The 17,252-nt window shown below is 38.9% G+C and overlaps 1 protein-coding gene across 2 annotated transcripts in view; it reads left to right on the top strand.

Annotated features, from left to right (window-relative positions):
* Positions 1–3,346: 3,346 nt before the first annotated feature.
* The window catches only part of DCP1B (decapping mRNA 1B), a 58,335-nt gene continuing 44,429 nt past the window's right edge, over positions 3,347–17,252 (top strand). The window contains exons 1-3 of one of the 2 annotated variants that reach the window (XM_032159298.2): positions 3,347–3,522; positions 10,081–10,121; positions 14,669–14,796. In XM_032159298.2, coding sequence (XP_032015189.1) covers positions 3,373–3,522; positions 10,081–10,121; positions 14,669–14,796 — 319 coding nt within the window. In that variant the 5' untranslated portion in view covers positions 3,347–3,372. The remainder of the gene's footprint in view (positions 3,523–10,080; positions 10,122–14,668; positions 14,797–17,252) is intronic. The other variant, XM_058442563.1, reaches the window with a different exon arrangement.

Here is a 17,252-nt window from a genome sequence, read left to right as displayed (position 1 = left end):
TGAGTTTTCCAGGAAAAGGTCATTCCAAGCTAAGAAGACAGATGGGCAAAGGTACAGAGATGGGAATGTGTAAGATACTTGGGAGAAAAGAGTTCAGATACAAGGAGGTTAGAACAGAAGATGGGTTGTTTCGTTAACTCTAAACACACAAAAAATAAACTCTTCTCTACTAAGGGTCAAATTGGCACGTTGTTCACATGTGAAATTTTCCCCATAAGCAAAGTAAGGGTATCTTCATCTCACTCATCAGTGAGATCAAAGACTGGACATGACATGACCATAAAATTTCAGCACAGACACAAGAAGCAACAATAAATCGTGAAGAATTAATGAATTTCATCAAGTGAGCACTCAATAAATGCTTTGCAATTGTAGTCATACAGGTCACTAAGACCTGTATACACTTTTTGTTTTATGAACATTTAAGCTTTTACAACGGCCCCCATATTGCCTGTCTTCTCTAATGAGCTCAAAGCAATTCGTTCTTTGGAGGCCGTATCTAATTTTACACTTTAAAGATGGAAAGACTGAAAAATTATGAGGACAATGATCTGTGTAAGGATCATGGAACTTAACAGACAAAAGAAAAGCAATGCCTCATTATATGTACGAGGGAAACGCAAAGTAGAATCTGTGGGTTCATGCTGAAAAATCAAAATTAGAACAGCTAATCAAGTGAGAGAGTGTGACTAGTTCAAGAGTTAATCACAAAATTCTCCATTGCCCATATTGCAAATTAAACTTGTTTTTAGAAGCACATATGTGATTAAGAGCAAAGAGGTCAGTAACACTGGAAAAAGGTAGTGAACTAACATGGAAAGTGGTCTAGTCAGCTTTGTGTGGTTGCTCAGTTGCTGTAGCCCTATGTTTTTCAAACTGCAGGTCACAATCCATTAGTTGGTCATAAATCAATTTACAAAGTCATAAATAGCATTTTAAAAAATGTCTGTATACTTAGTATTGAAACATTTATTCTAGTTAATATCAGGTATAAATATATAAACATATGTTCTCAGTCAGACTGCAAATGACCCCAGCCTCAGTCAAACAAAAGTTGTTTGAAAGCCATTGCCGTATTCTTCCCCACTGGGAAGTTAGGCTTGGGAGTCAATAGGACTGAGACTCCAAAATGCAGCTTAACCAAGAATTTCAGTACAACTGAAATTGTGACTGCGAAGATCATATTGCAACATATCATTATGAGAGGGTATGTGTGCCGTATCTATGATATTTCTATATCAAATAGGTAAGAATTTATGAATGTGAGTAATAATGTCTGCACAGTTGTTCTAATATTTAATGCTAGATAAATGGTTTAGATCAACTGTTCTCAACTTTTTAGTCTCAAGACCTCTTTACACTCTTAAAAATTATTATTTTTTAAATTACTTTTTATTTATTTCATTTTTGAGATGGAGTCTCGCTGTATCACCCAGGCTGGAGTGCAGTGGCAGGACCTCGGCTCACTGCAACCTCTGCCTCCTGGGTTCAAGTGATTCTCCTGCCTCAGCCTCCCGAGTATCTGGGATTACAGGCGCCTGCCACCACTCCCGGCTTATTTTTGTATTTTTAGTAGAGACGGGGTTTCACCATGTTGGCCAGGCTGATCTTGAACTCCTGACCTTGTGATCCACCCGCCTCAGCCTCCCAAAGTGCTGGGATTACAAGCATGAGCCACCGCACCTGGCCCACTGTTAAAAATTATTGAGGACTCCCTCGGAGAACTTTTGTTTATGTGAGTTATATCTGCCTATATTTACCATATTGGAAATTAAAAATAACGTTAAAGAGCCCGGGCTATGTGTGTTTTGTTTGGAGTATCTGAAGAAACTCTGGCCTCATATGTAGATAATGTAGTTGGAAAAGAGATGGATATTTTAATACAGTTTTTCAGATAATTGTGGATATTCTTCTTGGATAATATACCAAAACTTGACAAGCTGGAGTTTCTCAAAGCTTAGCTGCAATGTACTATCGGAAATCCTATTAACTTTTTATACCGTTACGATAAAAATCCATTAGTCCACCTTGTCCTTGAATGGATCTTTCGCCTGTGCATGATTATGTAGCATGAGACATTGGTCTTTTGGAAAATATTGGACCACTGAGTTAAGCAGATCTTTGAGATATTGACACTTTCCATTATACAAGATTTGTTAAAATTGCACTCATTAATATCATCACTGGTTTCATCAGAAAAAAAAAATTAAGTACTGAGATGTCAAGCTCATGGCAGTAGATACACATTTTCTAAACTTTTAATTCTGGCTTGAAGGCTTAAAAATTATCATTGGCAGCAGTAATTGTCCCTTGTTTTCCGAAAGTGACAGGCACACTTTATTTATTTTCAGAAAAATGTCTGTCAAGTACCTGTTTGAATAATCATAGTTTGCCCATCTTTCTTTCAAGTAAAAATGTTTTATGAAAATAAAAATAAAAACATGAATTCGGCCTACAACTCAAGCACAGAAGTATTTTCCTAGAGACAAATATGACACACTTCATTTTGCAGCAGACGTGCTTTATGCCTATTTCCTATTTTTTCATGCAGAATATTAAAAAGAATTGTACCCAAGGATTAAGCTTCAATGAAATTAATAATTTTTACTGCTTATCAAGAACACCATCAGGTGACACTGGCTCTTTAGCTTCTTTTTTTTTTTTTTTAACTGAGAATGCAAGTTAGTGACGCGTACTTTGACTAGCAATACAGTTCGGTGCCCCTGACTTGATTGGGTTAAGCCAACAGCGCTTTTAACCACCATTGTCTGCAAAACGTCACCACAGTGAACAAGTCAAATAAGTAAGTCTCAGCATTGTCATAAAAGGTTTTTGTTTTTGACCTTGCAGATCCCCTGAAAGGGTCTCAGAAACTCCCAAGGGGTTCCAGGACCACACCACACTTTGAGAACCACTGGGTGTTAGCGCATTCAGAAATCAATTCAGTTCTCTTTCTCTTCAGGGTTCTTGATGCTGAGGCTTATTTATTGTGATAGATTTGATCACTGAAGCGACAAAGAAAAGATATGCCAAGGCGTCGAACACAGCCAAGAAGGAAGTCCTACCGCGCACACAGCTCACAAGCTCGAGCGCGAAGAAAAACAACTCTTGGAGAAAGAAACGGGATGCAGAGGGCAGGCCTGGGCTTGTCGTTGCCAGTGGCAACGATCCTCAGCGGGCGGGGCGCGGCCATCGATTAGTGAGGCCTTGCGTCTGTCGGCGGGCAGGAAGGTGGGGGGGTGACTGGAGCCGGAAGGCCTCCCGGGCCTTGTGGTCGCTGTGGGTTCTCGGTTGCGAGGCAGCTCGCTCGTTCTGCGATCTATTGAGAGTGGCTTCCAAGAGCCCCGTGCCTATGTCTGGGAGGGAGGGAAGATGGCAGCCGTGGCGGCAGGCGGCCTGGTGGGGAAGGGGCGCGACATCAGCCTAGCGGCCCTGCAGCGCCACGACCCCTATATCAACCGCATCGTGGACGTGGCCAGCCAGGTGGCTCTGTACACCTTCGGCCATCGGGCCAACGAGTGGGTGCGTGCGGACGCGGCGGAGCAGTGCAGACCAGGGTTGGGGTGGAGGCGGGGGGCGTCAGACTCAGGACTTGAGGACCCGGTGAGGGGGAGGAGACGTTGACGCCCTGGAAGTGGGTGGATCTGGGGACTGAGGCCGAAGTTGTGGAGATGGAGTCTCGGGGGGTTGGGGGAAGGGAGGCGGATCTGTGGAGCTACCTGGAGTTGGGGAAAAGACTTAAATCTCTAACGTACCCAACGCTGGGAGACCAGACCGATCGGGTACCGCACCATAAGAGCCGAAGGAAAGGAAGGACCTGATGATGCCTTATGGCCGGAAGACCGATGTGCTCGAGAAAGTAAAGCAGAGTTCTGTTACAGTGAATCTGTGGCTATGGGGGAGGCAGGGACAGCAGACGAATAAAAGTGCAGAGTTCTGATTTTGGAATGTCAGTCTTAGATGGGGCAAAGAGAAATCAAAACTTGATAGAAGGGGAGAAATCTGCAAGTTGTAAACTTAAGGGGAAACACCAGGAAAAGAGACAACCTCGTCAAATAAAAGACAAAATGGGGCAGGGTCTAACACTTAGAAGGAGGCTGATGCTCTTGGGAAGATTATTACACGACAGCACACCAAGTTTCATATTGGAGTTCATTTGGGAGCCAAATTATTTTAGTGCTTTTCTCAAAGCAGAGTCCCAATAAATGGTAATGGAATGAAATGTCATTATCCTCACAGTTAGAGTGGGGTAGAAGCCTAGAACACTGGAATCCTGTTGCAGGAATTGCTGCTTGTAATTTTGTAACCCACCCACTCGAATGTAGAGAGATGTAATTTTGTTTCTTTACTCATAATGAGTTTTGTCCGAATAATATCATCCATTATATATTGCCCATTATGTATCACATATATCATATCCATCATTTTAAAATAAGTTACAAAACAGTATGGAGAACTTAGCCTTGATGAATGGATTTCAGGTAAACTTTTTGTATTCTTCAAGTCGGTTGTATAACATCAAAACTTAATCTAGGAAAACATCCATGTTGAACAACTATTTTTTTTAACACCCACATTCATAAGCCTACTTATCTCCAGTATAGTTCAGCAGCATGTAGTAAAAACTCACCTGAAAATCATTAACATAAAAATAAAAAGACAAGCAAGAATGGGGTAGACAAACAGTTTTGTCCAAAGTTCTTAACGGAGGAAATTTGCCGGAATGGGGCAAAGAATTTAGGTCTGCTCTGCTAGTAGCCAAACACAAAAGGAGAACAGGAAGAGCTCTTTAATATTCGTTCTTCTGTAATAGTATACCTCTTGATCAGAAGAAAGAGGTTATTTCCCCCTAGTTTCCAGGGGAATTTGTCATCTACATTTTTACATAAAGAACATTGAGCAACATAGACAGTTTCCTCCATGGTAATTAAAAATATATATGAAGATATTCCACATATGGCTATTTTGCTGCTCTGTAGAAAAATGCCAAAGGTATAATGTTATAATCCTGTAAAAGTAATTCCATAGTAGAGAGATGAGGACCAGGGATGTATAGTTCTGTAAGTTGACTTGACACTGGGATTCAAGTCTGGGGAATCCCGAGAAACTGTCAATATAAAGAGAGTAGAGCATTTTTGAATAATAGTTGTTTCCTATAGGCTTTTGACCGTTATCTATGTGATAGATACCTTTTAAGATAGTTACAGATGTTTATTAGATACCAAAAAGCAGATGTGTCACAACGCATCAATTACAGGAGTTATGTTTTCCTGCTTGCTGGACATGTTGCCTTCAGACAGGGCATAATTAACTCAGGAAAAAGTCATTCTTTCAAAGTTCTAATCTTCAAGGCTGTGGTAGCCAGAAAAACAAAGAGACCTAGTTAAGCTGCAGAGCAGTTGCTGGAGGCAAACAGATTATGACCACTGTCTCCATGTCTTGTCAGTCTGGATGCGAGCCCTTTGAATGTAAACCTAATAAGAATATGAGAACATTCTTGAGAATAGAGGAGAAGGTATTTACAAGAAGGCAGGGGGGATGTTAAGGAGGAGAATTCTTATTGCCCTGAAAATGGATGAAGAATGACTTCAGCCTTTCAAAGGAAGAGAACTTAGGAAGGAAAGGTGTCTAGAAAATGAACTGCTTTAAAGAAGGATTAAGAAAGATTATGTCATGACTGAAATAGGAATTTTAGAGTTAGACCTACTCCCTATTGCCAGGAAAGACTGCCCCTCCTCGAAAATATTAATACCTGTGTGTCAGTTGAAGACCATAACCCTGGTATTTTCCAGCTGTCAGTCCTTAGACCAGTGGCTCTCAGCTGGAGTTGATTTTCCCCCAGGTGACATTTGGCAGTGTTTTTGGTTGTCACACTGAAGGGAAGAGTGTTATGACATCTACAGAGTAGAGGCCAGGGAATGCTGAGCCTGAAAACTGCCCTAAAGTGACTAACATTGTGTTCCTAGCTAGTGGTTTTCTAAGTTTTTGGTGTATCCAAATAAGTCACAGTTTTTTAAAAGTGAAAAATGCCAAACTAAACCTCTGGATAATGAGACCCAGGCATTTCATATTGTTGAAAGCCTCATAGGTGACTCAGATGCTACATGCATGATTAAGAGAGATTTGGGAGGATAAGTTGAGACCTACTTTTTGATTAACTGAGAATAATCAAGTTAAAATAGAGATTGTGTTGAGCTATTTTGTGTGAGACAGTATGCAGAGTCCCCAAAATTTGCAAAACAGCACTATTTTATATTCCATTTTGGGTTTTTTAGTATTTTGAATTCTGAATTGCTTATTTCTTTAGCACTTGTTAGATTTTATAACAGAGTATAATATTAAATCCTCAAATTGTGCTTTTAAAATTTAAGCTAAAATACCCCAGGACTGGTAACTAATACTTTCACATAAAAGTCCTTAAAGGATCTAAGGAACATCTAATCTTGTTTTAGCTGTTCTCCACATCCCTAACCCTGGACTTTGCTCAGAAAGAAAAAAAAATCTGGTTGCCCTTGGATAACTGTGGAGGGGCCAGGAAAATGCATGAATTTGGGCAGCTGTAATAGAACAGAAATGTATATTTTCAAAGTCTCTTTTATCCAGGTATCACAGAGCGCCTGACGTTTTTTCATCAAAAGATCTGAGTAGTGTAAGCTGGTTATCTCTTTTTTTTTTTTTTTTGAGGCGAAGTCTCGCTCTTTTTCCCCAAGCTGGAGTGCAATGGCGCGACCATGGCTCATTGCAACCTCTGCCTCCCGGGTTCAAGCTATTCTCCTGCCTCGGCCTCCTGAGTATCCAGGATTACAGGTGCCTGCCACCACTCCCAGCTAATTTTTGTATTTTTAGTAGAGACGGGGTTTCGCCATGTTGGCCAGGCTGGTCTTGAACTCCTGACCTCAGGTGATCCGCCCGCCTCGGCCTCCCAAAGTGCTGGGATTACAGGCATAAGCCACCGTGCCCGGCCTGGTTATCTCTTTTCAATGGAGAAACTGAGACATATAATAATAAACTAATTAGCCCAGCATGATCTGGAAAGAACCCCACTACAGGTCCCAGGTTGTGATTACTGAAACACAACTCCTTCCTATGAACAACCTCATATTCTTTGTGTGTAATGCTAAATAAAAATCTTAGTTTTAAGAATTGCTTGTTATAAGTTAGAGATTAATTTTAGGAGAAGCATGCCTTTTACATTTCCGACCTTGGAGTTTTAAAAACTAAAATGTGGCATTAAAGGTTTTTTTTTTTTTCAATTAAGAAAAGAGAATTTCTGTTACATCAAGGAAGAAAGGAAACAAGTCAGAACCTATTTAGTTTTATGTGTGCTGATATATATAGATATCCTGATTCAGATCTCTAAGATCAAACAGTCCAAGGTCAAATACTGGAAGACCAGGAGAGTGTTTTGACCTTGTGGGGAGTGATCCTGACTACATAGAGGTTCTGCAAAGTCCTAGTTCTATCACCTGTATCTTGGCTCAGTTTCCTAACAATGTAATGGGTAATACCAAACACTTAGTTTTTGCAAATTTATTTATTTATTTATTTATTTATTTTTTGAGACAGAGTCTTGCTCTGTCGCCCAGGCTGGAGTGCAGTGGCGCGATCTCGGCTCACTGCAAGCTCTGCCTCCTGGGTTCACGCCATTCTCCTGCCTCAGCCTCTCCGAGTAGCTGGGACTACAGGCGCCCGCCACCACGCACGGCTAATTTTTTGTATTTTTAGTAGAGACAGGGTTTCACCGTGTTAGCCAGGATGGTCTTGATCTCCCGACCTCGGGATCCGCCCGCCTCAGCCTCCCAAAGTGCTGGGATTACAAGCGTGAGCCACTGCGCCCGGCCGCAAATTTATTTTTAAATGCTTTGTGGACTTGTGAATACTTGCTGACTGAATCAGTTAAACTCTAGGGACAGCCAAAAATTTGTATACTGTTCAGGTAGCATTTACTGTACTGTAGGGGCCATTTTCCTGATTAATACTTTGGTGGTTTGGGTTTAAGTAATTCTTAGTGCTTCCAGTACACTCAGGATATACATTTGCCAGCAGATAGGAATTAGCCATGTTTGTTTTCAAAGAAAGATAAGTAATGTTTCTGTATATATATTTTTTCATTTTGACTTGGATATTTTTCAAAGTACAGGGGGCAAATGAGCCACATTTCAGAAATAAGGATATGTTTCACTGTATGTTTTAGTGATTTATACAAACTTCATAGTGAATCTAGTTTAAGGATGAACTCCCTGACTTTCTTACCTATGCTTATATGTTAGGGAAAAAACTGGCTGAAGTTGTTTTAATTGTCATTTATTTATTTATTTATAAGAGACAGGGTCTCCCTCTGTTGCCCAGGCTGGAATGCAGAGGTACAATCATAGCTCACTGTAGCCTCAAACTCCTGGGCTGAAGCAATCCTCCCTCAGCCTCCTGAGTACCTGAGACTACAGGCATGTGCCACCACACCTGGCTAATTAAAAACATTTTTGTTTTGTGGAGACAAAGTCTTACTATGTTGTCTAGGCTGGTCTCAAACTGAATGCCTGGCCACAAGCGATCCTCCTGCCTCAGCCTCCCAGAGTGCTGGGATTACAGACATGAGCCACTGTGCCTGGTCTAAATTCTTTATTTATAATTTCATATTCCATAATAATAAACATCTTGAGATTAAAAATTTTGTTACTAAGTAATGATTTTTTATAGCCATTTACTCTTGATAATAGCGTGATATGATCTGTGCCATAATAGATTTTGTTTTCAGGACTTGTAATATAATTTCATGGGCAGAGAGTATGTTGTTGAACTAAGGCAGTGAGTGGCTCTCAAACTAGCATACATCAGAATCACCTGGACAGCTTAATAAACCCCAGATTGCTGAGCACCATCCCCAGAGTTTTTGATTCAGTAGGTTTGGGCAGGAGCCCAAGAGCTTGCGTTTCTGGTAAGTTCCCAGGTGATGCTGATGCCGCTGATCTGGGGATAAAACTTTGAGACCCACTGAACTAAAGTGAATGAGAAATTTGCTGAAATTGCTTGAGCATGTGGAAGGATCATGCCTTGTGTGCCTTTTAAAAATTGCTGTTTTGACATTACACTTTTTTTGAAGAGGTGTATTTTTCACCAGAATTACAGAGTACTTAAATTTTGAATGATTATGGTCATGAATATTAATAATAAAATATCAGGGGTTTAAATAGAATGCTGAAATTAAACCATGTAAATTGCAAAAGTACATTTTAAATTCTGAATTACAATAGGTCTGGTTAGTGGTTAGTCAAACACCTGGATACGTATATGTATGTTTTTCAGTATGCCTTATATGGGTGAATATTATAATGGCCTGGCTTCCTGCCTTTGGAGAAATGGAAAAGAAATGTCAAATGACCTAATTGAACCATCGTTTTAACTTTACCACCTCTCCCAGATTTTCTCAGGCAAATTTATTGAGTCCTAACTTGGTAATACTTGTGTAACTTTACTTCAGTGATCTTGGGTCAGACCTTGACTGTAAATATACTACACTAAGTAGGTATTGATTCATCCGAGAACTCTGTGGCAACATTGCCCTCTCTGTCTACCAGTCAAAGTAAAGTTATTGACAGATCATCTGCTCTCGTAAGTCACTGGATATGGCAAAAAAAAAATTAACCCGGAAAACAAAATGAAGGATAGTGAAATGCAGACACCAGTGATGTCTGCAGCTTTCTGTATACCCAGTGTGGTGGAAGGAGAAAAAGGCAGCACTCGTCTTTCTAATTAAATCCACATAGCACACTTATTTTCTCGTTGTTTCAGCTAGAGGTATGCTGCTATCCCTGTATTTGGTAAAGAGAGATAATGATGGTTTGTTTTATGAATGACAAAAGAAAGACTGCTTCCTGCTGCCTAATCTGCACAGGCACAATGATGGCATAGAACTTGCTTTCTCCTTTTCCTGAGAATAACTCCTCATGTTGGGTATATTTGGCCCATTGCAGTTTCACCTACTTGAAGTTATATATAATTCCTATTCTGTGAGAATTTGTTTTATACCTTTGTGAATGAAGAGAACATACATGTCTTGTGTGTTTTGTTTTTATTGTTTAGGAGAAAACTGATGTGGAAGGAACCTTATTTGTTTATACAAGGTAAGAGTGTTTCACTTTTATAAAGAAACTAATAATCTTCAAAATAATATTTTAGCCCAATTGTATCACTCTTCTTCAAGTGCATGCAGTTTTATTTCAAAAAGAAGTAGAAGAATTAAATCTCAGTTTTGAAATTATTAGTTGACATGAAGAAGGGAATACCGAATAATGTCACCTGGTATATTGTGATGAATACTAATTTCAGAATATAATTTAAACTTCAATATAGATGAACTTAAATCATTGGGCACTGTTTAAAATAGATTAAATATTCTTTGATTCAAATGAATGGCACAAAGTTCTTGAATATAATGCATTGGCAAGGAGCTAGAACACTATCAGAAATACTAGATTGTTCAGTTAATATTTGGAAAAGGGTTTCATTGATGAGTTTTTTTTTTTTTTTTTTTTTTGAGATGGAGTCTTGCTCTGTCACCAAGGCTGGAGTGCAGTGGCACAATCACAGCTCTTGGCTTGCTGCAACCTCTGCCTCCTGGGTTCAAGTGATTCTCCTGCCTCAGCCTCCTGAGTAGCTGGGATTACAGGCACGTGCCACCACACCCAGCTAATTTTTTTTTGTATTTTTAGTAGAGACGGAGGTTTCACCATGTTGGTCAGGCTGGTCTCAAACTCCTGACCTCGTGATCCACCCGCCTCGGCCTCCTAAAGTGCTGGGATTACAGGTGTGAGCCGCTGCACCTGGCCATTGATCACGTTTCTCCCACCCCTGACTCTTTAAAAAAGCATGATCCAAACTTGAAGATGTCTTTCAGTCCTCCATTGTCTAGTCAATAGAATATGTTTCAGGATAGATTTAATAAACTCATGTTTTTAGTCATTTCTTGTTATCAGATATTGTTAATATCAAATTACAAGTGCATATAGAGATATACATTATGTATATTGGCTCAATAAATAAACTTTTCATTTACATAAACATTCACATAATATGTCATAGCCAAAGGTCATCACCTTCAATGATGGTGTACAAAGATGAAATTAAAAGGCCTAATATAAACCTTTCTAGGGGTATCTGTTTCACTGGGGAGACAGGAAATACACACACACAAGTGTATTTTCTTTCTACATATATTCATGTTTATGGTAAGCCACAATACAGGATAGAGTATCCTAAGTGCCAGTGGATAGATTCTGAGCAATGAATGGGCTACTGTGATCATGGAAGGCTTTATAGCAAGTTCGTCCAACCCGCGGCCTGTGGGACACATGGCCCAGGACGGCTTTGAATGTAGCCTGACAGAAATTCGTAAACTTTTTTAAAACATTAGAAGATTTTTTTTTTTTTTAGCTCATCAGCTATTGTTAGTGTATTTTATGTGTGGCCTAAGACAATTCTTCCGCTTCCCAGGTGTCCCAAGGAAGCCAAAAGATTGGATACCCCTGCTTTATAGAGTGATGTGTCTTGAATTGGGCCTCAGGAATATGGTAGAACTTAGCTTGCATAGAGGAGAGGGAAGGCAGTCTCAATAGGAAGAATGGCAAAAGCAGGGGCGGAAAACCTGGTGTGTTAAAGGGACAGTGAGGGAGATGTGGTGCAGAGGGCTTATATTGGTTTGTAGTAGTTAGCAAGTGTAAAGAGATTTGCTGGCTTGGAATGGCAGACTCTGGATTTTGAGATTTGTTTTCTTAGCAGTAGGAAGTTATTGAAGGCTTATGAACAGGAGAGTAATAGAGAAAATGTGTGGGGAAAGTCACTGTATTAACTTCATGGGGATGCACTAGTTCTGGAAGAAATTGGAGTCAGGACAGTGAGAAGATCATTGCAGTGGAGTAGATATGAAATGATGAGAGTTGGGATTAGAATAATAGAAATTGAAATGGAAAGGGTATTGCAAGGGTGAAATTTAAAAAATGACAATATTTTGAACATGGAAGATTGACAATGACAGAAGCATTGGTGGAAATAGAAAGACCAGAAGTCAAGAATGTGGTTTGAGGATCAGCCCTCATTTTACTTTGAAGTAATGATTTGGAACTGGTAGCAGGACATTCGGGTGGAGGTGTCCAGCCCCTCAGAGTAAGGGCAGGGCTGGAGATGATTTGGAGTTGTCTGAAGTAATTTGGTAGTTGAAACCACGAAATAAAAGCTGTTCCCTGAAGGAGTGAGTATAAAGAGGAACTGATGAGGGTTTATGGTTAGGTTTGAGGGCCAGCAAGGATACAGATGAGTCAGCTGGAAAGATAAAAGCAGGACTGGAACAACACAGAGAGGCCCATTCGGGGCAAAGTGTGGGCATGATGGAGGTCTGTGTGTGCTGGGCAGGAGGGAGCTCAGCTGCAGGGGAGGAAGACCTGTTCCAGTGGAGGCAGCAATGGGAGGTGGAAGGAAGGAATGGGAGGCAAGGCCAGCACACTCAGTGACAAGGAGTTCAGGTTCTTCACAGTCTCAGAAAAGCAGTGGAGTACCCAAGAACCGTTGGCATGTTAGTCTACATTATGCTCCCAAACATCCAGAGCACCAGAGCATGCCCTCAGGCAGGTTTATTCGGTAGAGTATGAGCACTCTCGAGGATTCTGAAGTTTACAACAAAAGCCATAGGGTTGAACTGTACTATGTGCCATGCACACAGGGTGCATTCTCACTCATTTCTCACAACACACATTATTATTCTTTGGAGAAGTGACAGAAAAGATGTGTTAGTATGTATTAATGATTGATTTTGGGAATTTTTAGTAGGGTTTTTTTTAAACTATGGAAAAGGAACAAATCATACAAATATTTTCTTTTGTACATCCAAACCAAATATAGATTTTTATTTTCAAGGATTTCTTACTATACTCTAAGTCTCTAATGGAACTCTCAATTAAACAAAACATTAAATTGAGAAAAAAATCCTTTGCTGCTTTTTAGTCTTTTCTCCAAATCTAACTCCTCAAGAATGGGATGCCTCCCTTATCCCCTGCAAAGCAAAAACCTCCCAGATCCTAGTATGTTGAGGCCTTTCTTCAGTAGAGAATTACAAAAAGCATGTAATACTCATGGTGGTTGGGGTGTGGGAGGCTTGTTACAGGCAATGGAGCTAGCAGTGATATATTTTGACTTCTCTTACAGAAGTTGCTTTAGAGCAGTTGGCACATTTATCCCCTGGGCTATTTTCTAAATTATGAGATGGTATAGTAGCCGTACTATTAAAGAGGTGAGATCCTGTTGTGATAATGAAATACGTGAAGAATCAAATTCTCATTCTTGTATGAAAACACTTAATCCCATTTAAAAAATCATTTATTTCCTCCCATGCCTTCCTTTCTGTAATAGAGAGTTCATAGAGACCCCCACTGGTGATTTCTGAACTTGACACTTCCAGAAGACCCCCTAACAGAGCTCTTTGGGAGTACATTTTCATTCTTCCCCTGAATTTAAGTTGAAGTGATTATCATGATTATTTCTGGTATTGATTGTATGCTTACCACCACTTTACTCCTTTGTAAAATAAGCTAGGCAAGGATTGCCTCCCATCAATTTTAAAATTGGAGGTTTCAGAAGAAAATCCTGGCAGTGGTTATGTAGCTGTGTTCCTTGATCAGTATCAAAGAGAGGTAAAATAAAACTAAGACATAAACAACTTGTCTTCCTGTTGCTCATAACATTTCTGTGGGTTTGTTAATAACAGCCCTAGCACCCTCATTTAAAGTAAATAAATGAATTCTGCTTGCTTCAGCTTCAGTGTGTAAGTATGTGGTGTTTCATTTGTCACCGGAAGTTGCACAGTTGAATTACTATATGGCTGTCACCCAAGGGTAGACGAATGCACATGTAGTTGTTAGAGTTTATACTCATTATAATTTGGATTCCTTCTGCCTGGTAGAGTAGGCATTCAAGGTTTATTGAGTGAAATGAAAATAAAACATCATTAAATGTCACATTTTTATAGAGAAAAACTTTTATAGTGGTTTGTCTGTGAAGCTGTTTGCTTTGCATTGAAGAAAACAAAATATCTGCCCTTTGCACTGTTATGTAAACTTCTAGTTGAGGCTGTGTCCTCACAGGTTCATTGTTCAGAGTTGCTTCATATCACTAAGAGATTTTGCAGGCTTCAATTTCAGACTAACACTTAAAATTTTCTATGAAAATTTTCTTCATAAATTATGATGTACACTCTAATATTAACTACCAAGATTGTTTAAAAAATATCTTTAATTAATTTAACTTTTAAAAAATATTCTTTAAAAGTCAGTAATGTTTTAAAAAGTAGTTACTCTGCCTTAAAGGAATTTACATCGTTGGTGAAGAAATAAACAACAACTGTATACACACACACACACACACACACACACACACACACACACACACCACAAATGAAGTATGACTCAATTTTACCAAATGAATCATCGTGCCAGTGCTGCTGCATTACATGGGAATTAGTCCATAATGGTGCCAGTGGTGAAGAAGTACGTGTACAGGCTGCTTATACAAAGCTGCATATACAAACAGAGGTTGAGAGATACATCAGAATGTACTTATACTGAAAATATAGCATACTAAGCAATTTGTCTATTGATTTCCCCTGACCTCTTGTGATTTTTAGGTCTGCTTCTCCAAAGCACGGATTCACCATTATGAATAGGCTGAGCATGGAAAATAGGACAGAACCTATTACTAAAGACTTGGATTTCCAACTCCAGGACCCTTTCCTTCTCTACAGAAATGCCAGATGTGAGTCTTTCTTACTACATTGGGTAGTTTTACTTCTGAAGTTTGGCCAAGTGTTTAAAATTGTACAGTGTTTGCCATTGTGTTTGCATTTGGTGTCAGTGGCTATGGGGGTTGATCAGCATTTTAACAAATGCTAATGTTTAGGAAATGCATGCCCTACTGATGGAATAGATTCTTCCTCGGAAGAGTTTAAGTGAATATAAATATGATGATATAAACCTTAAACCTGTCTTTTGAAGCTTTATGGATTTGTAGTGTGAACCCATTGCTGATCTTAAGCCCGAGCAGGGCTGGGTGAGGCAAGTTCTTGATGAGGAGACTGCAGAGAGACACACGTAGGTGGCACCCTGAACGAAGAATTAATGAGTCTGCTATGGCACTTTTTCTTTATGTATCACTTTTGGCCGAGTGTGCTGACAAAGTGTTTGAGGGCCTGTATTGTAGGAGTGCCATCTTCTGAATACAAGTAAATAAAAAATCAAAGTCCAAAAACTTTCTTTCAGTCATTAAGAATTTAATAACCCTTTGAATGTGGAAGTCGTAGTAAGTAACTAAATAGTCCTTGTCAGATTTGAAATGAAGTAGCCATCACCTTTCTAATACTACATTTTATTCTCGTATCGTTTCTGACCACTTGTGTTGCACTGCTGGTCAGCCCAGAGGAAGACTGCTGAAAATATGCCAGTTTCAGGGACATCTCTACACACAGAAAACAAGAACATAATACTCAATATATAAATATGTATGTGTGTGCACACATGCACCTTATGCTTTGTGGAAAGCTTTCATAAAGACCTTGCAGTAAAGAAATGTTTTCTACATATTTTTCATCCTACTCTTTGAACTCAAGATACAAGAATTCGCCTACCATATACTATTCAGTGTAATTTTAATAATGAGTATAATGTAAATAATATTTGACATTTTAACCCCAGTGCATCGAGATGCATTAAAATGATGCTGTATATAATTGTCTTAATAGGTGGTCATCCTATTATTTAGAGAATAAATTTTTATGAGAGGAAAAAAATAAAGCTATTGAAACTATAATGTGACTTACTAATGGCAGGTCCTGTGAAACGACAAGTTTTGCAATACAGAAAAATATTGTGTTTTCTCCTCGTGTTTCTTTGCCGAAAGGTACACTTTATCAATTGTAGTTTATTACTAAAGACTTGGATTTCCAACTCCAGGACCCTTTCCTTCTCTACAGAAATGCCAGTTTGAATTGTTTATAGTTTGAATTGTTTTGTGTGCTTATAGTTATGTCAGGCTTTTTTTTTGAGATTATTAGATTTTATGTCAAATTAATATATAATTTAAGTCCTAATAAAATAACTACAAAGTTACCTATAATCATCATTTTTGGTTGCTTTTATTTTGGATAAATACATGGTCTGATCAGTTATAGGTAATATTTTATTGTAAATTCTTATTATATATCACGTATTAACTACTATGCCAAAAATATAAAAACACAAACTCTCTTTAATGCATCAATTTAAAAAATAACCTTCTTAAGTCCCATGGGGTTTATCTCATAGAAAATACTATTTAGATCTAATAAACATACACCTTGGTTCTAAGCCTATGCTGTCCACTATGATAGTCACTAACTACTGTGGCCGTTTAGTCCCTGAAATGTGGCTAGTGTGAACGGAGCTGTACTGTGAGTGTCAAATAGGCACCAATTTTCAGACAGTACAAAAAAAAAAATAAAAAAACCTCAATCATTATTTTATATTAACATGTTGAAATAACAATATTTTGGATAAATTGGGCAAAATAAAATATTAATTTCACCTGCTTCTCTGTATTTTTTAATTTAAAATAACAGACATGGCTCACATTCGTGGTTCACCTCATATTTCTATTGAATGGCGCTGTTCTATTTTAATTTGTTTTTCATATTTTCTTTTATGTTTCCATATTTTATAATGATTTTCATTTGTTTTACCATATTTAATAATCACAATTTTGTAGAGTAGACATTTTCACTGCCATTTTGCAGATGAGAAAACTGAGACTCCAGTGAGGAGGCAGACTGTGTAAAAACCCACAGATTCTGATTTCACTTCCATTGCTTTTTCCACACCACCTGTGCTGCTCTACTATTAAACATGGATGCAAATTAAAGGCAGCCTTTGGGATGCATATTAAAATGTTTCTAATGAATTTCCGTAGAAAAGAAATAGAACCAGTTGAACAACAAAGAGTGAAAGGGAATGGATCTATTTACTTTTCTGGATTCATTTTGCCTTTTTTTTTTTTCTTTTTTGTCCTTTGTATCTGATACTGATTGCCTTTGCAGCCAGAGTCATTCGGTTTTATGTTGTTTGCAAAAGCCTTTTCAATCCCGGGCATCAAAGGTACACAGAACACCGGGCACAGTGGCTCATGCCTGTAATCCCAGCACTTTGAGAGGCCGAGGCGGGCGGATCACGAGGTCAGGAGAT

The sequence above is a fragment of the Hylobates moloch genome, unplaced genomic scaffold (assembly GCF_009828535.3).
Source record: "Hylobates moloch isolate HMO894 unplaced genomic scaffold, HMol_V3 SCAFFOLD_8, whole genome shotgun sequence".
Taxonomy (NCBI): domain Eukaryota; kingdom Metazoa; phylum Chordata; class Mammalia; order Primates; family Hylobatidae; genus Hylobates; species Hylobates moloch.
The sequence above is the reverse complement of the archived record's forward strand: the minus strand, read 5'-3'. Positions and strand labels throughout refer to the sequence as shown.